This window comes from Oikopleura dioica, chromosome PAR, assembly GCF_907165135.1.
Source record: "Oikopleura dioica chromosome PAR, OKI2018_I68_1.0, whole genome shotgun sequence".
Lineage (NCBI taxonomy): Eukaryota > Metazoa > Chordata > Appendicularia > Copelata > Oikopleuridae > Oikopleura > Oikopleura dioica.
In genome coordinates this window covers 10,770,470-10,794,540 of record NC_137293.1, presented here as the reverse complement: position 1 = coordinate 10,794,540, position 24,071 = coordinate 10,770,470, and the positions used below count along the sequence as shown (strand labels likewise).

Below are 24,071 nucleotides of genomic sequence, written 5' to 3'. Positions count from 1 at the left end.
AAATAAAATAGGTAATACTTTGTGAATCACTTATTTATCCTATTGTAAAGCTTTGAACCGACAGAACTTTGAAGTGAGTGACTTGAAGAGGCAAATGAAATAGATAAGCAGCATTAGTGTTTCTTTTTGTACATTTGCACTTGCTGTCCAGCGAGTTTCAGTTTTCCGGGCATGTTGTGGGTCATGTCTTCATCCTTTACTGCCCTCATTAAGTCGATCTCTACCTGGCGCGCTTCCTTTTTCCCACAGAAAATACTAACCGCCTGTTTCGCCGATTTTCCTTTCTTGCCTGTTCCCGGGACGAATTTGATATGATACTGAAATGAATGATTACAGTTTTAACCTTTAAACAATAAGTACCTTGTAGTCGCGCAAACTCGACAAAGGTGCCACAACTGGAACGGCGTAGTGGACTAAATCCTCTTCTGTTGGCTTGCCCGTGAGCTGGTCGAGCATCGATATATCATCATCATCGACAAAGCCTTCCTCTTCGAGCATCTTGGTAATCTCCTCTTCGTCCGCGTCTTCTTTCATTTGCTCAATGACCATTTCCGCTTTACAATCTGGATCTTCCGGAAGCACTTCAGGCGGTGGCAGTTCTTCGTTTGCTCGCTCAAAAGTGTTGGCCTTCTTTTCTTTTGGCCCCTTTTTCTGTCCACGAGCACCTCCACCTTTCTTCAACTCACGCTTTTCCGCTCGTTGGAATTTCTTTGATTGTTTTTTCGCCCCTGCGCTACCGAGGAATTCCATCATCGCAGCACGATCTTCTTCATCCTGGTCGCCATATTTTTGCTTCATTTTCTTTTCTTTTCCAGCTTTGCCTCTCTTTTTCCGGAATTTATCTTTTTCAGCTCTCTGTTGTTCATGTTCCAACTGCCAAGCTGGCTTCGCTCGACCTTTCTTTTCCTCTTTGGTCTTCTCTCGCTTTCCGGCACCTTTACCGACATTGACGATTTCTTCAACTTCTTCCTCCACATTATACTTGATGTCGATCTTTGTATCCGGGAATTGGAGAGCTTCTGATTTTTCGTCACTAAATCTATTGTGAGCGATTAATAAAAACGCTTATTAGGACGCGCCGGGAAAGTAATATTTAATACCTCCCGTCAGATTCTCCATCACTCTCGCCTTCTAACTTGGGCTCGGTTTCGTTCTCTTCCTTGATTTCAACAAGGTCTGATATATCATCTTCTTCGACTTCATTCGCTTGGCCTTTTATCCTCCGCTCGCCGGCATGTCTAGCAACAGAAGCATCATCGAGCTTGAAAAGGAAACCAAAGCCGAGGACGAGCTGACTCGGTGGCAAATAATTCTTCTTGCCTCTGATCATAAAACTACCAGTGGTCAAGTACTCCCCCCGACGGCGCCGTTTTGGACACTTGATTGGCATGTACCCACCATGCTGAGGTGAGTACCTTTGCATTCCACGCTGCCGAATGGCAGACCGCGGCATGTCCGACTTCGTGAAGCGTTACCGGCGAAACCGGCTTGGAAGGGTCAATATTTTTCACTGAAAAAAATCTTTTGTAAACGAGTAAAACCGAAGTAGAGCTATTCAGCACACATGTGAATACTTCGCCCTCCCTTGGATAAATATTTGAAAACAAAGCACGAGAACTTTTTCCATGAAATTAAAACAATAAAGGAGAGTGAAACATATTCTTACCAATGCACGATGATGCACCGTGAATATCAGCGTGAACGTAGACATCGCCGTTTTTCAAGTATTTCTTGACAATGGTCTCGTTTTGTTGAGCGTCCTTGCCGGCAATAACCAAGTAATTCTCACTTGAAATGAACCAGAAAAACTTCTCGAACCACATTTGTTTGCGCACTTTCGTGACCTACACAATATCATCAAAAATTTTTGCTCTTGTAAAAAAACTACTTACTTGACGAACAGTCTGTATATTTTTGAGACTTTCATTAGTCTTCTTTTCGGCTGATTTCAAAGCCTTTTTACTAGCGTCAATGGTTTTTGACTCTTTGTCAGCAGCGGCGCGTTTAGAATCGTAAAATGCTTTCGCATTGCCAAACGCGGATAGAGACAGGTCAAGGCTATTGATGGCTCAGACAGCTCGTGGCCAAGAAATAAATCATAAGAAGCAAAAAAAGGAGACTTTGAGGAAGTTCCAGACATATTTGTTTAAACAAATGTCGTAAACGCAAATATCGAAAGTTTCTCAACGTAATTAATGACCAAAATATAACAGATTTACGATAACGATGGAAACATTAACGGTTTATACACAACGTCATTGTGACGAGGCAATTTAGAAAAAAAAATGAATCCTCCTCTAAAACTGGATTCAAAGCGTATAATTATTCCTTCAGGACGTAGTTGTAAACTGGAGATTACGAAGTTATAATTTTTCAACATGAGCTATAAAAATAAAATAAGAAAGACCCAGAGGCGCCGCAGTAATTATTATCAATTCAATCGCTCTGAGAATTAGAATTGTTTGAGGCTAGACGAACCGGCGTCGACGAAATCGCTATTTTAATTATTTTATCTGAGCCGTCCGTAACACGCGCAGATTTGTTGTATTCGCTCTGGCTACCGTCCTCGTCCTCTGAGCTCGAGTCGGAGTCATCGTAATCAGGCTCGCTCAACATCATCACAATCTGATTTGTCTTTAGTTTGAGCTCTCTAATCGCGATGGAGACCGGATCGCCTTTTCAAGTTTGAATAATTTTTTCTTCATGTGAGACGAGGAAATAAATTATTTCAAATAACATACAATTTCAAACTCGAGCCTTCATCCTGCCCCTCCTCGAGGAATTCCTCGATCTCTTCCCAGCCAATTTGAGAAGCGAGCGCCGAGCGCACTTGATTTAGGGCGGAATCAACGAGCTCCAAATTCATCTCAATTAGCTGCGCCTTTCTCACATTATCGGCTTGTGCGAGTTTAAGTGATTCGAGACGCTTCATGTGATCCAGCTTTACATTTTCTAGCTTTTTCATTGCGGCCTTTTCTGCTTGGACCATCTTTTGTTCTGCCTTTTGCGACTGTATTTCGCCATAGAATTTATCAACAGCAAGGGAGAATCTTTCAAGCTCAATGGTACTATCTGATTGAGACTGATGGAAGAGAAAGGGCTGATAATCGACATATTGGAGGACGTTGTCGGCGGTTTTGGTCGATATGTAGCCTTGGAAATTCGTTTTGTTGGAATTCAAAAAGTCGTAGCAGCTCTGTAAGCATTCGAGAATCTCATCAGGGTCTTGCACAACAGATGCTGTGGCCACGTCAAGGCCCTGTTCGATCAGGAAGTGTTCTATGACATCAGTTCCATAACCTAGACTTGAATTAAGCTGCTTGGCGATTGTAAAGTTCTTATTTTTCTTCTTGTTCCCTTGGACTTGAGATGGCTTGACGTTTTCCTGGAGCTCTTCAACAGATAGATACGGCTCTTTCAAAGGCTGAGCCTGTGCAACTGGATATGTTTCCCGGACAGCAAATCTCTCGTCCGTAGCTTTGTCTGTTCTAGCTCGGAGTAGATTCAGAATAGTGTAGTCTTGGTCACAAAGAATGATGTTTCCACGATCGTAGAGCTCAATGATCAGATGATACTCGTCCAAACAAGCTGATGTTCCAAATTGAAGGTCGATGATTCGATCGAAACCAAGTTGACTAGCATTTATCAACCGTTTCCCCTTCAAATGCTTCCTCAGCTTCATACTAAATCCCGAAGGAGCTGTGTTCTTGGGCCACTCCATTTCCGTAGGATGAACACGGGTCCCAGACTCGAAGAGAAGAACATGCTTTGAAGCGCATTTTCGTAATTTCAACAGATATGTTTTCGCATCTATGTCGTAGATATTCAGAACATAGTGATGCAATAAATTCGCCCGAATTTCGGCCAACGCTGCTTTTATGTCGAGAACTGTGAAACGCGTTTTCATGTCTGAGAACGTATATTCAAAAGTCGACTTTTTGGAGTTCTGATTTATTTAATACGAAATTTGCGAGGGATGAGATAAATATATATAATGAAAACGAATAGGAAGAAAATAAGTATTAAAAATCGAGGAGGGTTTATTGCACAGAAGTTCAGGAAAGAATATATAATAAAGGTGCTTCTTGGCGAGTATCAGCCATTTGTCTGAGCAGATAAAGTTTTGTGATCAATATTTATAAATAGTCCATAAAGCAACAACTGGTTAGATATTTATTGATTATAATAGGTAGTTTGCTATCGTTGCGATAATTTCGCATCTTGAAGTGAGGACATGATTTGATTCTAACGATTGAGATAGAGATACCATTAAAATGGTGGTTTTCTTATAACTTTATTGCTTGCGCACCAGTAGGCAAAAGGTAGCATATTGTTAAAACTATTTGCAGAATACACGTAAACAACTGCTGTTAGGTAAACAAAACAGAAGATAATAAATTAAGCTCATGGAGAGGCATCGGAGGGAAGCTCGAGCTCGTCCATGTCTTGGAACGCGACCGCGGAAAGGGCAAAAATAAGGAAAACGACGCCGCCGATGATGGTGACAGTTCGAACAGAAATTTTTGTAGCAATGAGACGGCCTCCAACAACTGCCATTCCAGTGCAAATTGAATGGCCGAGGATGCCGCCGACGATCACGCCGAGGATGTCTTCGCGAGCGCCAAGGATAATCGTTGTCAATTGACTTCGATCGCCCCACTCGGCAAGAAAGGTCATTGTGAACGCTAAAACATGTTGCTCAAGAGCTTTCATGAAAAATTACCTTGAAGAAAAACCGCAGAAAAGCAATTTCTAAGCTTCGTAGAAGCTCGAACAGGGCCTTGGGACTCAATATCGCCGGATTTTCGCTCTCGCTCCTCGTCTTTTTCTTTCAACTCTTGCTGGACTTCTTCCATTTCCTCAAGTCCCGCGTCAGGCTTCATATCGATGCCTTCTTTGAGCATTTTCAGCCCGAAAATAGCTTGAAATGCAGGTTAAAATCAAAAATAGATAGCTTGCATACCGAATAGTCCAGTAGAGACGTAAAAAGTAATGTATCTTGGAATGATCGTCGTAAGTGCGCCCATGAAAACAGACATGACTGTCATCGTTGCAAGAGCGAGAATGGCACCCGAGAAGATTGTAAGCCTACTGTACTTCATCGCCATAATAGCCGCGATGAAGAATGTTTTGTCGCCGATTTCGGAAACGAGAATGACTGAGAGGGAGGAGAGGAAACCATGGTTGAAGCCGAGTCTAAATGAGAATAAAAAAGGGTCAGAGAGAATCGGCTTACTCTGGGACTTCTCCAATCTTCAGCTTCAAGTCGTCTGACAAGCTACTATCAGAGGCTTCACTACTTTCAGAATCGACTACTTCCTGGCCTGCAACGAAAGCGAGCGCCGATATCGAAAGCAACAAAAATTTTCTCCACATGTTCATTTAACGAGTGTTACTCTCTACAAGGAATTATGTTGATACCACGAGTTGAAAAATAAAACTTTTTAATAAAATAAGAAAAAGAAAGAATTAATTACAGAAGTATAAAAGAAAATATTTTTGTACAGCATCGGAATTTGATTCGGAAGAGCGAATAAATTGAGGGAGTCGTTAGGAGCTTGAAAGAGGAGCTTGGTTGAATCAATGGGAGGTAGAAAATGGATGTCGTCGGAGATTTTTCGTTCTGAAAAAGGCTTAAGATAAAGAAGAGGGCAGTTAACATACTTGTAGTCGTTCATAATTCTGTCGTTGAGGATACTCTTAGCAGGAATGTATTTGTAGTCTTCACCAAAATACGATCGCCAGCGCTAGAAATACTCGTGAGCGCTGGTTGTTCAATGTTGTCTTACCTCAGAGCTGTAGACATCATTTGAAGAATAGAACCTACTCTCAGGGGCTTTTGGCTTTCTCGTTGATGTAAAATCAGGCTCGGAAGATCTACTTAGTGCTTGGAACGAGTTTATCTTTTCTTCGAGCGATTTAAGATATTCTTGAAGTCTCAAAGACGCCGGTCGGTCGCTCGATTCATCCTGCTCGGGCATTCTGCTCTTCTGGCCAGTTTGACTTTTTGCTGTTTCGTCAAGCTCCTTTGTTGTCAATGGTTGATCTTATAATTAGTTAGATGATTGATCATCGATGATTTCAATAGGTACCTGAGCCGTGGCTTTCTTTGGAAGTATTCATCGTGTTCTGAGGCATGTCCGAGACTTCCGGCTGTCGATTAATAGAAACCTGAAGAGTCTGCCGCTCATGCTCATTTTTTCTTTCTAAATTTCTCGACGCCCAAGCCATTGTTCGGGTGCTGTGGTCGGCCTCCCATTTTTCTACTCGTCGGTCAAATTCTCTGCGCTTGTCTTCCAAGTTTGTTTTTGTCTGAAATCAAATAAGAATTATAAAGAATAAATTGTTATTTTTACCGCTTCTAGTCGATCCTCAAAAGACTTGTGCAAAGCTGAAACGTGATCAAGATGATTGCTTTCAAGTCGTTTGATTTCATTTTCTTGCGACTTCAATATTTGGCGCTTCTGTTTTTCATGATTTTCTTGCATTTCCAAGAGCTCCGCTTTGTGCTGTTCCTCAATTTCATGCCTTGATTTTCTCAGTTTCTCGAAGAGGTCTTTATCTTGCTCTTGAAGCTTTTGCGTTTCGTATTTCTGCTTCGTTAATTGTGTTTGTAATAGGCGAATTCGTTCCGCTTCGTTGGCTTCAATTTCAGCAGTAATTTCGGCCGTCTTCACTTTGAACCTTTTGTCAGCACTATCTTCCATTCTCAAACGTTCAGCGCGAATTCTCTTTTCCTCGTTTTCAGTCGCACGCAATTTTTCCTGAGCAAAGTCCGATCTTATCTTCTCCAAGTTTTCTGACATTTCCCGTTCGTGGCGCTCAGTCTCTTCCTTCAGAATCTTTTCTTTGTCATCGACAAACTTTTTCTTCAAGCTCTCTAATTCGCCAAAAGACTCTTGCTTTTGATTCTCAGTAAGTTCTTGAATGCTATCTTGAATCCGCATAATCTCCTTGTCGTGCTCTTCCATAAGCTGATTGTACTTTTCTTGCCGTTGTTCTTGCAGCTTCAATTGGATTTCGCGAAGCTCTTGCTCGATTTTTGCTTCTTCTTCCTTTCGTTTCTTCTCGATTTGAACGGAGATAGAGGGTATTTCAGTAGCTCGAGACGATTTTGGCCGGGTCGATTGTGGAGTCAGTGAGGGCGCTTTTTTGACGCTTGAACTAACCGAAGTGTATGATTGCTTCGAAGCAGACACTCCGTTGGTCGACTCACTCGCAGAGTTCTGGTCTGACTTCACCGGCAATTTCTTCAAGAATCGATTGCCTGCCAGAGAGGAGGACTTCGAAATACTCTGTGAGTGCGACTTTGACGGAGTTTTTACATCAGATGACTCTGTTAGGGAGACATCAATATCAAAGTGATCTCCAGGCGGTGTCTTCACTGATTCCTTTGCTGGGGTCAAATCGCCAATATCCATTTGGATGTTGTTGCCAGCTGATTCGCTGTTGTCGCTGCTTTCATCGCTGTAGTCAGAGTCATCCTAGAGGAAGTTAAAAATGATAAAATAAATACCGTTTTACCTTTGATTCAGCCCCGAGAACTGGTTTTTTATAACCAAGCCGCCCAAAAGACTCGTTAGAGCTTCGCATCAAATCGTCAACATCGTCGATTGATGACATTGATATCGACGTTTTCAGTGGATTGAGCTTTGAGCCATTGTCAGACTGAATATTTTCCATTACATCAGCGCTTATTTCATCTTTCTCCTGCGTCTTTACTTGATAATCCTCGGTAAAATCCGAGTAGCTGTGTGTAATGCTGTCAACTTGCTCAAGCGAGGCAGGCAATGAATCTTCAGACTTTGACTTTTGCGGCTTTTTATCAATGCTATACGAACGCTTTCTGGGTGTATTGCTTGATTCTGATTTTGATTTCGAGCTATCCAACGACTCCGTTTTTTGAATCAGAGCTTCGTATCTTGGGGAAGTGAACTCACTAAAATGCTGATAAAGATCGTGTGTACTGGAGACGTAAATGGACCGATAAATGAAGGATAAATGCTCGTGCTGCATTTAACCTGCTCTTTGGAAGTCTTGGTGGAGTGGGCAAATGATTTTCCATTCCCGGAGGAGGAGACATTGCTCGTCGGCTTTGAACTTTAATGAGAGGCGATTTGCTTGCGGTCGGTTTAATAATTGGTATTGGTAGTTTCTGATCTATTTAAAAATATGTCCGATGAAAAAATTATACCTCAAAAGACGAGCGAACACCGCCTTTTTTCTTGGACTTCTCTTGTCGAACTTTGCCTCTGTAATATTCATCATTTGGGTGCTCCCAGATCGATTGCCCAGTTTTAAAGTTGAAATAATAGAGCCCGTATCCCTCCTGATTCACAGCTTTCCAATCAGGTGGCAATTTCGCCATTATGCCTTCTTTCGCTATCCACACAAGATCTGGATCTGACGATGGATCGAGTCCGATGATTTTACAGTATTGGTGGATGTCTTCCGTCTTTGGGTCGAAGTCATCATCTTGTTCTTCCAGAATTTGCGGCTCGTACGAGGGGGCCATCTTACATTTCTGAAATTCGTAGATGCTAAGATCTAAAAGTTTGATCGGGAAAGAACTTATTATTACAGGCATTCGCAAACAGGCAGTGAGAGTAATGCGAAAAGAACAATTAGTAGAACATTGAATTTGACTAAAGCTCTCTCTGGATACATGTAACTTCAGCAGTTGTTGAGCAAAGAGGGATGATTGTGAACAAAATATTTCTAGATTTCCTTAGGATCACCCCTGGGTAGGAGCAGCTCTTTCGCGTCCATCCGGTCTCCGTCAAAGAGAAGTGTGTTGTAAATGGGTCTTTCTTTCTGTCCGATCGCTTTGATGGCTTCTTGGCCCATGAGTCCGCCGACAATGGCGCCAATCGGCGGAATGTCGCCTTCGAATTCCTCACCCCAGTCTTCGATTCCTTTCAAGCTCTCAAACTCTGCGAACTTTGCCTTGAAATCCTCACTTATATACGCTAGAAAAGAGCATGAGTAATGAGTCATTAGTTTCGAGTAGTCACCTTCATATAAGTTTAATGCAACTCTGACTTTGTTTTTCTTGTATCGCTTTGGGAAGGTGACTTCATTCTCAGAATAATTGATGGCTTCCGAAAGAGGCTTGAATGAGATCTTTCGAAGCTCTGTTTTTTCATTTTTCGTGCTGAATTCTTCGATAGAAATATTCGATAAAGAGTGACTTACAGCGAGTACTCGTGCTCCAAAAAGTCATTGAATCCAAATCCATACATTCCAAAAGTAGCTCCAACAATGTGTTTAATTCCTCCTTCCCTGAGGATGCCTGTAATTCGCAAAAGCTCATCTTTCGGTAGAATGACGGCAATAACAACCAAGGAAAAGTTTTTGAAGAAATCGAGGTTCTAGAAACTCGTGTTACAGTGTTCAGTTTTGCATGGGTTGTACTTTATCGGACGTAAATCCAGGAGCAATGAAGACTTTGACGTTTGGGTTGAGTTCTTGGACTCGATCGAGGCTGGCAGAAGCGCGGTTTTCGAAAGCTGTGCCACTTTAAGACGATGGAAAAGAAGAAAATAAGCTCTTTGAAAAGGCTAATCCGAGCTTTGAATGTCAAATGTCAAGATTTCTCAACATTCTCAGAGGCGCGTGCAAACTCCAATTTTTTCAATGAAAAGAGAACTAGAGTACCCAAGAAAGTGAAATGAAGTTGCTAGGAAAAAGAAGATTTTCGTTTGTGAAATTCATGTTTCCACAAATTTGCACGGAAGAAGTTTCCACCGTCCCTTGTCATGAGAAGAGTCTGAAAAAGGTAGATAGATAACGATTAATTGCATGAAAACAAACCTTTTCGTCCACTTTTCGATCATCCATCAGCACCATTTCGCCAACACCGGCAAGAGTGAGATTCTTGACGATTTCAGAGCCGAGAGAGCTCAGCCCAATAACGCAAATTTTTGAGTTTCGAAGTCGTTTCTGACCATCTAAGCCCCAAAGGCGGATCTAAAAAACGATTTTACATCGATTTTCTTGAATTTATCGGTTTTTCGATAACAGCTTCTATTTTTTTCATACCTGTCGGTCATATTGAGTGACTTCTTGCTCCGAAACTTCCTGTTCTTCTCTATTTTCAGCGGTCATCGTGCCTTCTTTTCAAATCTCTAAAAAATCAAAGTTAAAAATTTTAAACCGAAAAGCAGAATTCTGGCGGTTCTAGTGACAGATGGGATTCGAATCGGGCCTAGCGGAAAATCGCTTTCTGTAGTAAAGTGCTGTTTAAAGTGCGTTCGATCGTTGGATGACCGCGCTGATTGGCCCGTCCCATTTTTTCTATTCAAGGGCGGGAAATGCCCGCAGAGAAACTAAAACGAGAAGGGATGAGATCTTTTATTTGGGGTATTCTCGGTATCTAAGGGAATTAAGTCGAAGTAGGGCACCTTAATATCATTTCGATGATTTTGCTTACTTATCAAAGTTTCTGGGCATTCGATAATTATATTTCTTTTCTCAAAATTATAGTCTTCAGAAATGGGTGAGTTTTGTCTGAACGATTATCCTGTGATTGGTTTCGATATGGACATGACCCTCGCCCGGTAACAAACCCTCTCTTTATCATTTTATTATTCCTTGTCCTTCAGGTACCGTACTGTGGCGATGGCGGAAGTGACCTTCGAAACAGTGGTAAAATACCTGGTCCAAGAACGAAACTATCCATCTCAATTGGCAGAACCGATGAGTGAAGAAGACAAGCTCTTTCTTGGCAAGGGACTCGTTGTTAACTTCGAAGACATGTCCATCGATAAAGTAGGCAAAGACGGAGAAGTGAAGATTTCGTGGAATCCGGAAACAGGCGAGTTCGATAAAAGCGCGAAAAAATGGACAGGCTACGAACAATATTTGCAGAACGGCGCGTCGATCAGAGGAAAACAGCATCACATTGAAAATGTCTTTGAACTGGGTCTTCCGCTGGTGATAAAAAGAATCGCGAAATTAAAGCGGGAAAAGCTCATCGAGGTGCGTCCAAGTTCATTATCGCCTGCTTTATAAGGTGTCAAAACTGGGCGTTGAAAAAGTGTCTATCTCCGGTCGTAGGATTCAATAAAACATGTTTTTCAGTTCACTCCAGAAACGATCAAAGATGACATCTTCAACTCGTTCGAGTACAGTTACGAACCATACGCGTTTCAAGTCGATCGTGGCTTCTTCTTCCCTCGGCTCAAGAACGAGCCTGATTATTTCATCCGCCCATGTTCCAAGGAAACCAAAAACTGGCTTCTTGAAATGCGAAGAAAAAAGAAATTCGTTTTCCTGATGACCTCTTCCAATGCCGATTTTGCCAAATATATCCTCTCTAAGATCTTTGTGGACGAGAAGACTGGTGAGCCGGAGGACTACTGGAAGTATTTCGACTTGTGCTTGGCAGATGCGAGAAAACCTTATTTCTTCACGATGGATTCGGAGTTCTACACTTTAAAGCAGGACTACGCGGATATTCCTGCTGCTAGACTGACGACAGATCGATGGTTTTCGCAAGGAAATCACAAGGTGCTGATGAATTTCCTCAAAAGCCAGTTGAATTGGCCAGATCATAAGCAACTCGAAGTATGCTACTTTGGCGATAGTTCCAAATCTGATGTGATTTCTGCTCGAAAAGTAAGCTTCAAGCCAAGACCGATAAATTAATAAATAGGTGGCGCACTGGCACCCAGTCTATCTCCTGGAAGAGCTCAACCTCAAAACTCAAGACGCCGTAGAGAGCGGCGAAAGTACAATCTTATCAAACGGACCTTGGGAAAGTGTTCCGCTAGAAGATACACCCCTCTATCAAGAAGCATTCAAACACGCTGCTCTAGTGACTCCAATGATCGAGTCAATTTCCTCTCTGCCACTTGATCACAAGTTCAATGAGAAAATCTTCATTTCGTAAAACAAGCCTATCGGAGTTTCGAATTTTAGTTCCCTGCTTTTTTGAGTTGATGCGTTGCTTTCAAATACAACTGATAAACCTTTTTTATTCATTTTTGTTTCATGTCACGTTTTCAGAAGAAAAATGGGAGACGTCGACTCGGGGCTATCGCTAGCCTGCGCGTTGATCGTCCTTCTAGTGTCCTCCGCCTCCCTTGTTGTCCTTAATGTCATACAGACCTTCACGCTTGGCAAGTTGTTCTCCATCGTCGTTTGGGTGAAATCGCTTGTTTGCGCACTTCCACTCGCGCTCTCAATTTTTATTCTCGTTCCTCTTCTCCGTGGCCGCTCAAATCCCTGGTAAAAAAAACAAGCTTAAATACCACACTTTCCTAACCACTTTTCAGTCGAACTCGACTTGCAATTTTGACATTGTTTACTGCCCATCCTCTACAATTGCTCACATTTTGTGTTGCGGGGATGCTCCTTCACTATCTTTTACCAATTCTGAATCCAGTATTGGAATTTGACATCCAAGAAACACCAGTCAAGGTATTTTTTTCACTTAGAGACGGAAAAATTATTCCTAGTTATATTTGATCTTTTCTGGGCTCTTCTCCGGTATCTACTTTTACTTCGAGTTGGTAAAAGAAGACCGATCAATGCTCAAATTCTCCGCGCACAGAACCACTCGTCTGCAAAAATTCAAAATCTCTTTCGTCCCAACTTTGAAAGAATCAGCAGAGGCGGCATTCTACGCTTTTAAAGCCTTCTTCCCGATGTGGACAATTTTTTCCTACTTATTTGGAATCTCTGTAAGAATCTTTTACTTGCTCGAATATGTTCTTGATGGTTTTTCAGCTTTGGCCACTTGTTGGAGTTCGAATTCATCTCAAGATTGGACTGATGTTTTTCCTCACGCAAAGCATGCTCAGAGTTTGCCTCTCTCTCACTGAACTGATTGCCACAAATCCTCGAATTTATAAGGTATAGATAACCTCTTGCCCCTCCTTTCAATCCTCCTTAGATCGACACAAGCATCGAAGGAGAAGACTCTTTGATCAGCCTCCTCTCTTCCAAGAACGAAATCGACAAGCTCTCAGCTTACCAAGATCTTGCAATTCTGACGCGATATCGCGATCCTCGTCGAAGCCAGCTCTTCCAACTTTCGGTTAGCTCAACCCTACCCATCCAAAAACTAGTCGGTTTCAGATTCCTGGTGGGAAGCCAAAAGTGTGGAGAGCTGTTTGGGGCGAATGCTACAAAACATTGGATAAGTTCAACAAAAACATTGAGAATATCAGCATTCCAAAGCCAAAAATACAGAAAACTCCTGTCCAAAATAGAACTTTGAAGAATGATGTATTTTCAACTCCCACTGTTGCTACTCCTCAACTCAACAGTCCTTCGTAAGTAAACTAGATAGATGACTGATAGTTGACTGTTTTGTAGAAGAAGTTTCTTGTGGTCAAAGACTTCAGGCCAGACAAGTCCTGGCCGATCCGCAACAATGACAGTTACCCAACCAAGATCCCATTTCCTAAACGAAAAAGAGAAAAAGCCAGCACTCTCAGAGCGACTTGCTCTCTGGGCTGATTCTCTCAAGGACAACATGAATCAGAAGATCGTCGACTGCGCTAGAAACTGCGCAAAGTAAGCAATCTTTTGCTAATTGACGTTATAACACATTATTTTAGTGCTTTCTTTGAAATTCGCCCGATCAGTTACTGGCTTGAAGAGCGTCCTGACTTCAAGACAGTTTCAATACTGACGGATATTAATGCAGTTCGACTGGCGATGATCGCCGTTTCAAACACTCTAGCTTGCGCTCCATCTGAAGATCGCGCCGGCGTTACTCTTGAATGTCTGCCCAAAGCACTGAAACTCTTCGCAAGAATGGGGCAAAATCTCGACATGCTTGTGCGAAACAATAATCAACGGTAAACCGGACAATGATACCAATTTCTGAAGCATTTTTAGAGTCGAACTGAGAAAATTACGAAATGAGTGCCGAACAGCACTTGGGAAAATCCACACTGCTTACGGATCGAAACTAGATGAATTAAACCTTGGAAAACGACTCTAAACATGTAAAATATAAGTTCACCAGACACCTTTATTCCTTGTCACATTTTTTCCTGTAGGAAACTCGCGCCTAACAAAAGAGGCAGTAAGAGTTCAACCCTGTACCATTTTGCTTCAAAACAGGACCCAACTGCCATAAATCACGACACACTCACATTTTAAACAATCGGAAATTTGAATCCATTCAAGAGCCGTTGTCTTTTAGAAATGTCATCGCAGGCTTCAGAAATCGTAACGATCTCGTTATTCGGATTTTTCGGGGTCTTAGCAAGAATAGGACTTGATCGTTTGGCCTTGCCTATTGAAACATTCCAGGGTCATCCTTATTATTCGTCGTTTTTCTCCAACTTGGCAGGTTGTTTTTTCATCGGCTTCTTTGGCAACTTGAGGAAATCATTGATAGCAACGGGATTGACAACTGGCTTTTGCGGTTGTTTCACTACTTTTTCAGGGCAAGGCTTTATTTATCGGGAAATGTTTGTCTGAAGTTCAGACTCTGAACAAAAATGAGCCTTGAAAGGATGGAATCATCAACAAGCTCTAACGTTCTTTGATTCTTCCCTTGGTTCGTATGAAAAGGGGACTTCTATTGTAACGTGGATAGTCGGATTATTTTGTTTCGTTGGAGCCTTGAATTGTGGCAAAGATCTTGGTCAAAAGATGAGCGAGCTAAAAGCGATCGATTCTTCTTCGAAGTTTTTGATAACAACGAGGATAATGTTTGGATTGCTCGTTGTCTTGTTTTCTTTCCTGTGCGGTATTTTTGAGAAAACACGGTAACCAAACTTGCGTACTTTTTTATTTTTGACGACTTATTTTTTCAAGTCTTATTTGGTTCGCCACACTTCTTGGTCCTTTCGGAGCGCTTCTCAGGCATTTTTTTGGAAAGCAGTTCAACGGCTGGCGAGGATATCCTCTTGGAACATTTCTCGCGAATATTCTCGGGAGCATTATTTATTCAATACTCTTCGTTGTTATCAGACGAAACACGAATCTGACCGAAGAAGTCAACTCTTTCGATCACTTGAAGTGGACTTTGGGAGGAGTTCTCACGGGGTTTTGCTCCAGTTTAACAACGATTTCTTCTTTTGTGAATGATATTTGCAAACTTCCATCGGACAAACGATATGTTTATATTTTATGCACAATTGTTGTCGCAAACGGTTTCAGTTGCATTATTCTAGCTATTGATTTGGCGATTCAGTGAATGATTCAGTTCTTTGCTCTTCTTGATTTTCTGTACCTCAATTTCGAACTGATTGAAACCGCCAATTTATTCTGTCTTCAGAATGAATTCCTTGATCACGCGAAACGCAGCTCAACAGTTTTCCTTCCAAAAAGTCCTCAGGTATCAGAAGTTCAAGCTCAAAGATTGGAAGTTTACCCGCGAAGCCGAAAAGAGACTTGATAAGTTTCGATTTCTTGTATACGGTTTTACCCTGGGGATTTCTTGCTTGTACGCGGCTCTCCACCAGCCTCAGATAAACGCGCTCCCAGTTCTTTGGAAACTATGGCGTGAGGAAGGAATTTCACCGAAAAATATAGGTATTGGCAATACCTATATGTATTGCCGTCTTCTCAAAAGTTCTCTTTCAACTCTCTTCAAGCCACCGAGTTCTTACTGACGAGCAGGTGTCCTTCCATATTCCCAATCTTATCCGACGAGCAACCTGCTGCAGGAGATGCAGTTTTGGTCGAAAAAATGATGAACAAACGACACCGCTACGAGCCCAACAAAATGCTATTGTCTTCTTTTCGCGAGCCCAAATCGGTGTTGAGGGTACTGGGAACTGAGGGTGATACTGTCAGGATACAGGGATGCAAGATAGAAATCAGGAAGGAACATTTGTGGCTTGGGACGGACGACACGGATTTTCGACCATTTTATACGAATCAAAGATTAGGTAGAGACGAGATTCTGTGGAATTTTTGTAAGTAGAAATGTTGAGGATTTATGTGGTTCTATGAAAGAATAAAAGAAACGATGGAATTCTACACAAAAGGAAGCAACCTGTATCGAAATCGGAACCTGAGAACATCAAGAGAATTCGGACAGATTCATCAATCCTGTGTCCGCAAAATCGCAGGATTCTACGATCCAGTCGAAGAGAAAGTTCTTTCATATGAAGAAGTTCTACATTATTTAAATTTGCGGATGCATAATCTTGGAGAGGACAATCCAAAAGACGAAATACAGGAATTTTTCCCCTTCAAACCATTCAGTAAGAAGATGACTGTATCTGAAGATTATTAACTTTTCTTCAGTTCTTCCTGAAAGTGAGAAAATACATCTAAATTCGGGAGCAGATATTCCTGGGACAGATGAGAAGCATTTCAAAAATCAATTCTCTAGCCTTTCAGAAAATTCTCCTGTTTACTATAAGAAAATTTATAAATAAGTTATACCGAAAACGAGTTATTATCTCTTAGATAAAGATCTCGGTGGGTTTGTCTTTGACGCGTTTTCGCTTTTTAGAGAAATTGAAAAATTCGAATTGGTGCCTCAGAAAAGTTTCTTTCGAGAACCAGCCACTCCCGTGACGACGCTGGCGCAGTAGCCAATCAGAAGCCCCGTTGGACGCACACCGTGGAGTGAGATTCGCCGCCGAGAAAGAATTACGCTTTTGCTCGTTACTACGTCGATGACTTCGGCAGAGGACAAGAGAATTATCTGGTGCAGAGATGGCGGAAACTTCACCAAAGAGGCTGTGTATTTGAAATGCATAGGTAAGAGAAGAAATTCTAGCAGATTTTCTATTGATGAGTCATTGACGGAAACTTTCTATTTTATTCTTCGAATTTTATCGGATCAATTTTATTAGACGATTTAGAAAAATAAAGCTGCTAATGATTATTTAGTCTACAAGATGAAGAACGCCTGTAGGAGCTTCAAATTCCACAAAGCGTTGTCCTCCGTCGTCCGCTGCCTAACAACTCATGGCCTCTTGCTGAAGTCGAACCAAAAGGCCCCCGACCGTGTCACCAGGATGAGCGAAGAAGACGTCCAAGAAGTCGTGCGAAAGTGCGAATTCGCGGCGAAAGAAAGCATGCTGGAGATTCGGATGGGGGACGGTTATTTGCCGAATTTATTGGCGGCAGTGACTTGTTTGGCTACTATCAGGTCTTTGATAGGAAAGGATTTTTATTATTTTGTATGATTACTACGCTATCTTTCTTTGCTTCAAATCTAAGAAAGTTAGTTAAATTTTCAAATTAAAAATTCTCAAAAAGTAAAGTCCGGCGATGCTCTTGATCTCCCGCCAAAACCAGCAACACTTCAGGCGGAAGATACAGGAGAAGTCGTGAAGAGCGCACCAGAACAAGAACCCTGCCAAATGGGTGCGCTCTTCGATGAGCTCATGCCGAAGAAGCGAGCCATTCGAGAAGCTTCCTCGTCGTCGGAAGAAGAGGAGGAAGTCATTGTCTTAAAGAAGAGACGAAAATGAGAAAATAAATGGAGAAAAAGAATGCGAGAAAGACTGACGGGATCAGCCGGTCCCGGACACCCGAATGTAGCGACGACATGTGGAGGCAGTGGCGGGCCTTTGGGTTCGCTGCTGTCTTCAGATGATTCGAAGAAGACTGAAGATCCCCAGCTTGAGGATCTTTCGAATGAGAGATTGGTTGATGTCTGATGGTCATCAGCCGTCTCATAATGCAAGACGCAGATTAATGGCAATACTCGTCCCTTCATGGGGCGAGTTTCCGAATAGATTGCGAACGACAAGGGAAAACCCTTGTCGAAAGAAAAGACGAAGACGAAGATGTTGCTGAAAGCCAGCAGATAGAAGGAATGATTCGCCACGAAAGCACGACCTCAATGGAAACATCCCATTGTGATAATGTACTACTTCTTCAAGAGGAAGATTGAATCACTTCTCAAAAGACTGCTAGTAAAAACATACTGTCCGAACGAATGACCAACCCTAATTTGCACAAGTCGCCACTGCAATTACATTTCACCTGCTTATAAAGTTATCCACGAACGTGTTGTTTAGATTGAAAACCGGACACAATGACCAACCCTAAAGGTACTCGTCGTGGTACCCGATACATGTTCTCCAAGGACTTCCGAAAGAAGGGAGTTATTGGCTTGAAGACCTACTTCGCCAACTACCACAAGGTAAAGCGAGAGCTTTTTGCAGCTTGTAAGCGAATCCTTACAGTTGATTTTAGGGAGACATCGTCGACATCAAGGGTGATGGTGCCGTCCAGAAGGGTATGCCCCACAAGGTTTACCACGGAACCACTGGCCGAGTTTTCAACGTCTCTCGAAAGGCCGTCGGTGTTATCGTCAACAAGAAGGTATTTTTCCCTCTGTCGTCAAATTTCTGATCACTGCTGTAGCACAACGGACGAATCATCGCCAAGCGAGTGAACCTCCGAATCGAGCACGTCCGACACTCCAAGTCCCGACAGGGTTTCCTCGACCGAGTCAAGACCAACAACGCTCGAATCGCTGAGGCCAAGAAGGCCGGCACCTTCGTTGATGTCAAGCGAATCAACGTCCAGCCCCGACCTGCTCACACCGTCAAGCTCTTCGGCAAAGAACCCGAGATGGTCGCCCCTATTCCATACGAATTCATTATCTAAATACAGACTATTCGAATTCTGGACTTGTACACATTTTGAGTCTTTCTCTTTGACAATTTTGACGATTCCGCTATCAAAATCTCCTCGAGAAAAACTCTTCGTTTCTGTGTCTCTATTTTATTGCAGGCTTTTCAGTATTTCGGTCGAGCGTGAATCGGTGCAATCTCAACCATTGTGTACTTCTGGAGTTAAAATATCTGTCCACCTTTAGTAACAGAATGGTTGACATCGCCCTGATCTCAATAATAGTTCTCCTTGTTCTCTACTGATGTATCCATCTTTGCCGCCTTTATATTCGCTTTGGTCGGTTCTCACTTGGATGTTAATTTTGTCGGGCTGGCTCTCTAGGAATGTTAAATAAATATCAATAAGTAGATACATCAAAAGGGCTAATTAGGGACGAGGTGGGAAGTCGTGTGGCTAATGATCGGGAGAAGAAGGGGGAAGTATTTGACCTTGAAATCTTATAGAATGGTGAAGAGGAAGCGAAGTCGTAAAGAACTATCGGCCCTTCTTGATGGCGATAGCGGAGTCTCTGTGACTGCTTCAAAGCCTCAAGTTACCAAAACTAAGCCAGCTAAAGTGGCAACCGCTAAACCAAACAGTGGAAGCAAGAAAACAGCGCCAAAAGCACCTGCCATTAAAGAAAAGGTTGAAGCGGAAAGCACAGAAGACTTCATGGAGTTTTTGAAAGGAGAAGGCGTTGATCAGGAATTCTTAGACTTCGCAGATGGAGATCACGAATTGTCAGGCTCTGATTCCGAGGAGGAAAAAGAAGACAAAAATTCTGTGGAAGATGATGAAGGAGAAGAGCTTTTCGATAAGATTGAAAACGACGTTGATTTTTCTGATGATGAAGAGGAAGAAATGGATCAAGAGCCATCTGAAGAAAAGGAAGATGATCCAGAGTCAGATGCGGGTCATTTCGCCGAAATGAGCTCAGACGAAGAAGAACTCGATGAAATGGATTTTGATGGGGGTCTCCAGCTCGATAATGATTCTGATAACGACGAGGCGGAAATGGATGATCCTGAGTCGGACAAAAAGCTCATTACTTCGGAAAAACTGAATAGTTGGATCGAACAACTGGAATCCGGCTTTCATAGACCAGTTGACAGAATAGCGACAACGTTATACTCGAGCATCGTGCAGTTGGATTCAAGAGACGGTGGCGAGAAAAACAAGCACGACAAGAAGTTCCTGTCCAAAGTGAAAACGACTGGAAATCTTTTCCCAGAGTTGTGCACCGCTGCGATCGCAAAAGTGCCTCCCTGCCTTTTCAAATTATTCGAGTTGGAAGAAAACTCAAAACCAGGCCAGCTCATGCAACACAAACTTTGGAAAAAGCTTCGGCGGCCGATCAAATTGCTTCTCAAGGCCTATCTGGCGCTGCTCGAACGATTGCTGGATAAGAGTGCTCAGAATAATTTGCTCACGACTATCAGAAACACTTCCATTCTGTTCATGGCCTCCACCATGACGAAGCCTCTCCTAAAAGCAGTCGTCGGAGTCTGGGCGAAATCGGAGGAGCAGACTCAACGAGTACAGGCCTTCCTAACGATTCATAAAGTCCTGCGACATAAACCGGATGCAGTTGAAGGCACAATGCGAATGATGTACAAAGCCTACCTTGCAAATGCCAAATTTGTCAATACAAGCACCTTGCCGAATATTTATTTCATGCAGAACTGCCTGATCGAGCTTTATAAATTAAACGACGTCGTATGGTAAGCAATTATCTCGCAATTTTTCAATCAAAAAATTTCGCCATTTCTTTCCAATTAAGAAATTTTAAAGTGCTTTTTAATTGAGATTATTCAGCTATCAACACGGATTCCTGTATATTCGTCAGCTGGCAATTCACCTCAGAAAAGCGCTAATGAATGCTTCGAAAGATACGAGAAGGACGATTTGTAATTGGCAATTTTTATCCGCAGTTTCTTTATGGGTACAGGGCTTACGAAATTTCGAAAGATAGAAGTAGATTTATAAGATATGGGAGAGCCAGCCGAGCATAAAGCAGGTGCCTCCGACCGGCATGAGAAAGACGAATTTATGCTCGTCTTTCGTTCTCTTCATGTATTCGGCCCAGGACGCGCCTTCCAGATCTGGAAGTTCAGTAAGGCCTTCCATGTAAGCGGCAGAGCAAAACATCAGCATTCCGACGCCGAAAAGGCCAGCTGTAAGTAGCGGATAGGAGGAAAATTGTGCAGTAAAGAGGCCCATCGTATGATAGAAATGATATCGGTTGGCGGTCGTGTAGCTTTCGTATTGATGAGTTTGGGTGACGGGTTTTACCTTAGATACAAACATGAAGCGTTAAAATTCTAGTTTTCATTCAGTTAGTTTTTTAAATTTACCTTGTGAGCCCCGATCGCGCCAAGAGCGACTGCCGAGCACCCGCTCACAGCGGCAATTCGATGGATAAACTTGACTCTCGCCTGCATTTTCACCTCTTTTTTGTATTTTTTTCTTTGGCGTTTTTACCCGATCAAGTTTGAGATAAGCGTGACGTCATCGTTACGTAAGCCCTTGTAAAAGTCGAAGATTCTTGTGACGACTCCAGCGCTGGACGAGCTCTATCTTCCTTTGATCCAGATCATCTTCGGTGTTTTCGACATTATCTCCGGCTCGCCGAGACTTTCGCCTCTGACCTTTCATATGATCAGATGTGCCCTGCTGCTCTGTGGACCGGAGCAAAAGTACATCCCTCTCTGGCCGTATATTCTCGAGTTGTTCAAGTTCTTGCCCACTGGATCGAAGGCTCCATCTCAACAAGTCCTCATGGAAGGTGACTTGAATCAGGGAAACATTCTTCCGGACTTTCAAATTGCTTTGAAGCTCTCTTCGGGCCAAGTCAACAATAAACGGTAAAGATCAGAAGGTTACTGTCTTTATCAAAAATTATCGCAGATTACCAGACAAAATCCTGGATGAGCTTTATGATGTAGCATTTACGTACTCAGCTGCTATTAGCCACAGAATCGACTTTCCAGAAATTGTCAGAATGGCGATGAAGCGTATGCGAGAGTTTTCAAAGGTAGGAATCTTGTTAGATCATCGCTTTGATTCTTGTTAGGATACGAAGAATAAAAGTCACAGGAATAGCATCAAAAAGCTTCATGGGATTATGGAGAAGAACATTGAGTACATTGAAACCGAAGAGAAAAGGTACTGTCCATTCGTTAGAAAAAGTTACGAGTTACATTCAGTCAAAATTGAAACCTCATCAGCTGGAAGAAATTCAAGAATGGCAAAAGAAGATTTATGATGAAGGCACTCCTCTTATGGCAGAGCTTGCATCATATAAACGAGCCAAAGATCAGGTTTTTCGCCTTACCGAGAGCAAGAATAATTATTAATTTTCAATTCAGGAGAGGAAAGAGAAGCTGCAAGGACACATTCCCAAAGCAGAAAAGGGACTCAAAGAGTACCTGGAATCCGAGGAAGGCCAAGCTGAGCGAGAAAAGAACAGACTTGAGTTCGAAAGAATGGCCGAGAATGTCGACTCCGATGCATCAGGTAAGAATGAAAGAGCTAAGACTTTTTCACCGACAATTATAGATGGTGAAAGAGAAGAAGACGAAGAAGCAGAAGAGCCAGAAGTTGATATTTCGAGAATGTCGAAGTCAGAAAAGAAGAAACTTACGAAAGGAAAGAAGGATAAAGTGGAAGAATTCAGTCTTGATACATTCTAAGCTGTCGACTGGTATTCTACCTGAAAATAAATCAAAAACAATCATCAAAGAAAGTTCTCGTTCGTAAATCATCATTTCCGGCGTTGTTTTTCAAAGAAAATAGGAGGTTGAAATCGAGTAATTTTTGATAAATTGAATAAAAAGAGAGTAAGGATGGAGTACTTTGATGAGTTTGACCAGCCAAGTCCGAACGTCTTGAACGTGGTAAGTGATAATAGGATGTAAATAGCGCCCTAGATTTTTCTGCTGACTTGACTCGCAGTTGCGACTAAAAGACATTATGATAAATAAGAAAGTCTGAAATAGTAGGAGTGTGTATCTCGATGAAACTTCTTTACATAACGAATGATTTTTATAGAGGTAAATCGATCGTTTTGTGTACTCGTGTTTATGAACCTAACAAAAAAGCTTAAGGCGGTACCTAAAAAGAAATAATCAAAAGCAGAATGTAAATATTTCTAGCCCTTCAGCCCTGGATCCGTCAAATCGAGCTGCAAATGCTCCGATTTTTCTCTCAAAGCATCGTCGAAAGGGGAAAATATCGGATGCACACTACGCTCATCCTCTGATGATCTCCTAAAAGGAGTCTTGCAGGTAATCATCAGTCTTTTTGTTTCCATGAAAAAAAAAAGCTTTAGCCATCGTTTTCTGTTCCATCGTCGTATTCCTTCGATGGAAGGACCTTCCAACTCGACGTGAAGAAAGACATCAACGGATTCTTAAAGCTGAACCATGTTGTTTCTTTTGTTCCGGAAACGAGCAAATTTGGCAACGCAACGAGATTAGAGCTAATTTCTTCCTATCTAAGAGGATCAGCCAACATTGACTACAGCGCGCCCAGAGAAGCCAAAATCAACTTGAAGGGGATTTACGGCGACGCTTCCGCCCAGCTCAATGGCAAGCTCTTCCAGCCGCGGAATTTAAAATATACACTCAACCCAACGAAGAATGTATCGCTCGAGACCGACTTCAACAAGTTTAAAATTGGATTAATTCAGGTTTTTTCTCATAGCATTATAAATTGCTCGTGCTCAAGGTCAACTTCTAGGCCGGTGAAACAGCAGAGGGAGGAATCGAGTACGGCTGGTCAAAGGGAAATTCCTCGCATAGTCTCGTTCTGGCGGTGAAAAAGCGACTACCGAAAGCTGATCTTTATGCGAAAGTCGACCACAACGGAGAAGTTTCTTTTGCCCAGACCGCGGTGAGTAGTTCGATGTTTGAACAATTTACAATTTTCTCTTCAGTTTCTGGACCTTGGAACTTTGGAAAAGATCAAATGCACAATCGGATGTCAATTCAACGCTCTGCAATGGCAAGCGCCTCGATTTGGCGTCAACTTTGACCTAAATTTCTAACTCGTTTCTTCATCATTTTTGTACACCAGAAAATAAACCTCAAAATCGCCAAAGAACTCGCCGGCGATGTGTTTTCTAAACAAGAAAAAACGCGCGTAAATGTTCGGTTATTAGGCTCGCTAGAAGCTCGATTTTGTGCACTTGAGATCAGCAGATAAGTTCGCAGCTAATCTTTTGATCAGCAGCCGCAGAAGGCTGCAATTTCTTGCCCGAACCCCAAAAAGCCACTTGGCCTCGAGTTTTTTCAACCAGTCTTAATTATATATACAAGCGGGCGGATCAACGACGGATCATCCCATTTTGCGCGGTGAGGATGGTGCTTCTAGAGCCGCGCTTAGCTTTTTATTGTATTCGAGCTTTTCTGCTGAAAAGGTGTTTTTTTACAATTAGGTACAGGAAATCAAAGAAGAGGGAATTCACAGGGGTCTTATCAAGCGGCTATTAGGGATTGATAAGAAAAAAAACTCAT

The 24,071-nt window shown here is 42.3% G+C and overlaps 13 protein-coding genes across 14 annotated transcripts in view; 8 read left to right on the top strand and 5 right to left on the bottom strand.

Moving 5' to 3' along the window:
• The window catches only part of LOC145706051 (uncharacterized), a 93,624-nt gene extending 79,528 nt beyond the window's left edge, over positions 1 to 14,096 (top strand). The window contains exons 2-10 of the mRNA XM_081783566.1: positions 12,002 to 12,231; positions 12,279 to 12,423; positions 12,462 to 12,686; positions 12,733 to 12,858; positions 12,899 to 13,042; positions 13,084 to 13,280; positions 13,324 to 13,524; positions 13,569 to 13,811; positions 13,852 to 14,096. Coding sequence (XP_081639692.1) covers positions 12,017 to 12,231; positions 12,279 to 12,423; positions 12,462 to 12,686; positions 12,733 to 12,858; positions 12,899 to 13,042; positions 13,084 to 13,280; positions 13,324 to 13,524; positions 13,569 to 13,811; positions 13,852 to 13,957 — 1,602 coding nt within the window. The 5' untranslated portion in view covers positions 12,002 to 12,016 and the 3' untranslated portion in view covers positions 13,958 to 14,096. The remainder of the gene's footprint in view (positions 1 to 12,001; positions 12,232 to 12,278; positions 12,424 to 12,461; positions 12,687 to 12,732; positions 12,859 to 12,898; positions 13,043 to 13,083; positions 13,281 to 13,323; positions 13,525 to 13,568; positions 13,812 to 13,851) is intronic.
• Positions 19 to 3,930, bottom strand: LOC145706048 (ribosome quality control complex subunit NEMF-like). Its single transcript, XM_081783564.1, is given in 8 exon segments — positions 19 to 317; positions 361 to 1,033; positions 1,101 to 1,357; positions 1,359 to 1,510; positions 1,667 to 1,844; positions 1,893 to 2,058; positions 2,525 to 2,675; positions 2,758 to 3,930. Coding segments are annotated over 8 exon segments (2,931 nt in total). The 5' UTR covers positions 3,908 to 3,930; the 3' UTR covers positions 19 to 113.
• LOC145706059 (putative divalent cation/proton antiporter TMEM165) lies at positions 3,936 to 5,395 on the bottom strand. The gene is made up of 4 exons (XM_081783576.1): positions 5,237 to 5,395; positions 4,964 to 5,196; positions 4,724 to 4,921; positions 3,936 to 4,685 (listed from the first exon to the last, which is right to left on the bottom strand). Exons 1-4 carry the CDS (start codon positions 5,380 to 5,382, stop codon positions 4,405 to 4,407), a joined length of 858 nt encoding a protein of 285 aa, XP_081639702.1. The 5' UTR covers positions 5,383 to 5,395; the 3' UTR covers positions 3,936 to 4,404.
• On the bottom strand, positions 5,428 to 8,587 carry LOC145706049 (uncharacterized). The gene is made up of 7 exons (XM_081783565.1): positions 8,195 to 8,587; positions 7,525 to 7,668; positions 6,357 to 7,484; positions 6,093 to 6,312; positions 5,790 to 6,046; positions 5,665 to 5,747; positions 5,428 to 5,623 (listed from the first exon to the last, which is right to left on the bottom strand). Exons 1-7 carry the CDS (start codon positions 8,585 to 8,587, stop codon positions 5,581 to 5,583), a joined length of 2,268 nt encoding a protein of 755 aa, XP_081639691.1. The 3' UTR covers positions 5,428 to 5,580.
• LOC145706058 (SUMO-activating enzyme subunit 1-like) lies at positions 8,555 to 10,192 on the bottom strand. Its single transcript, XM_081783575.1, has 7 exons — positions 10,042 to 10,192; positions 9,814 to 9,969; positions 9,756 to 9,769; positions 9,415 to 9,520; positions 9,196 to 9,371; positions 9,015 to 9,154; positions 8,555 to 8,969 (listed from the first exon to the last, which is right to left on the bottom strand). Exons 1-7 carry the CDS (start codon positions 10,105 to 10,107, stop codon positions 8,719 to 8,721), a joined length of 909 nt encoding a protein of 302 aa, XP_081639701.1. The 5' UTR covers positions 10,108 to 10,192; the 3' UTR covers positions 8,555 to 8,718.
• On the top strand, positions 10,407 to 11,980 carry LOC145702507 (5'-nucleotidase domain-containing protein 1-like). The gene is made up of 4 exons (XM_081779740.1): positions 10,407 to 10,559; positions 10,605 to 10,980; positions 11,083 to 11,619; positions 11,657 to 11,980. The coding sequence occupies exons 1-4, from the start codon at positions 10,495 to 10,497 to the stop codon at positions 11,891 to 11,893; spliced, it is 1,215 nt and encodes a 404-aa protein (XP_081635866.1). The 5' UTR covers positions 10,407 to 10,494; the 3' UTR covers positions 11,894 to 11,980.
• A 60-nt stretch (positions 14,097 to 14,156) lies between the features above and the next one.
• LOC145701789 (uncharacterized) lies at positions 14,157 to 15,221 on the top strand. The gene is made up of 3 exons (XM_081779005.1): positions 14,157 to 14,413; positions 14,477 to 14,732; positions 14,782 to 15,221. Exons 1-3 carry the CDS (start codon positions 14,164 to 14,166, stop codon positions 15,161 to 15,163), a joined length of 888 nt encoding a protein of 295 aa, XP_081635131.1. The 5' UTR covers positions 14,157 to 14,163; the 3' UTR covers positions 15,164 to 15,221.
• Positions 15,222 to 15,245: 24 nt separating this feature from the next.
• LOC145706064 (uncharacterized) lies at positions 15,246 to 16,393 on the top strand. The gene is made up of 4 exons (XM_081783581.1): positions 15,246 to 15,501; positions 15,564 to 15,860; positions 15,906 to 16,178; positions 16,222 to 16,393. Exons 1-4 carry the CDS (start codon positions 15,246 to 15,248, stop codon positions 16,353 to 16,355), a joined length of 960 nt encoding a protein of 319 aa, XP_081639707.1. The 3' UTR covers positions 16,356 to 16,393.
• A 43-nt stretch (positions 16,394 to 16,436) lies between these two features.
• On the top strand, positions 16,437 to 18,045 carry LOC145702236 (uncharacterized). Its single transcript, XM_081779451.1, has 2 exons — positions 16,437 to 16,683; positions 16,816 to 18,045. Exons 1-2 carry the CDS (start codon positions 16,599 to 16,601, stop codon positions 17,112 to 17,114), a joined length of 384 nt encoding a protein of 127 aa, XP_081635577.1. The 5' UTR covers positions 16,437 to 16,598; the 3' UTR covers positions 17,115 to 18,045.
• On the top strand, positions 17,925 to 18,563 carry LOC145702235 (large ribosomal subunit protein eL21-like). Its single transcript, XM_081779449.1, has 3 exons — positions 17,925 to 18,079; positions 18,133 to 18,261; positions 18,304 to 18,563. The coding sequence occupies exons 1-3, from the start codon at positions 17,972 to 17,974 to the stop codon at positions 18,547 to 18,549; spliced, it is 483 nt and encodes a 160-aa protein (XP_081635575.1). The 5' UTR covers positions 17,925 to 17,971; the 3' UTR covers positions 18,550 to 18,563.
• Positions 18,564 to 19,016: 453 nt separating this feature from the next.
• On the top strand, positions 19,017 to 22,247 carry LOC145701788 (nucleolar complex protein 2 homolog). Its single transcript, XM_081779004.1, has 8 exons — positions 19,017 to 20,276; positions 20,371 to 20,497; positions 21,091 to 21,419; positions 21,463 to 21,589; positions 21,629 to 21,733; positions 21,783 to 21,875; positions 21,924 to 22,071; positions 22,114 to 22,247. The coding sequence occupies exons 1-8, from the start codon at positions 19,021 to 19,023 to the stop codon at positions 22,245 to 22,247; spliced, it is 2,319 nt and encodes a 772-aa protein (XP_081635130.1). The 5' UTR covers positions 19,017 to 19,020.
• Positions 20,517 to 21,031, bottom strand: LOC145706068 (transmembrane protein 256-like). The gene is made up of 2 exons (XM_081783585.1): positions 20,910 to 21,031; positions 20,517 to 20,847 (listed from the first exon to the last, which is right to left on the bottom strand). The coding sequence occupies exons 1-2, from the start codon at positions 20,994 to 20,996 to the stop codon at positions 20,536 to 20,538; spliced, it is 399 nt and encodes a 132-aa protein (XP_081639711.1). The 5' UTR covers positions 20,997 to 21,031; the 3' UTR covers positions 20,517 to 20,535.
• Positions 22,248 to 22,385: 138 nt separating the features above from the next.
• Positions 22,386 to 23,651, top strand: LOC145706061 (uncharacterized). 2 transcript variants are annotated; one of them, XM_081783577.1, is made up of 5 exons: positions 22,386 to 22,451; positions 22,710 to 22,841; positions 22,886 to 23,245; positions 23,296 to 23,448; positions 23,492 to 23,651. In XM_081783577.1, exons 1-5 carry the CDS (start codon positions 22,401 to 22,403, stop codon positions 23,600 to 23,602), a joined length of 807 nt encoding a protein of 268 aa, XP_081639703.1. In that variant the 5' UTR covers positions 22,386 to 22,400; the 3' UTR covers positions 23,603 to 23,651. The 2 variants fall into 2 exon arrangements, with proteins under 2 accessions (XP_081639703.1, XP_081639704.1); XM_081783578.1 differs by lacking the exon at positions 22,386 to 22,451 and adding an exon at positions 22,606 to 22,664.
• Positions 23,652 to 24,071: the final 420 nt, after the last annotated feature.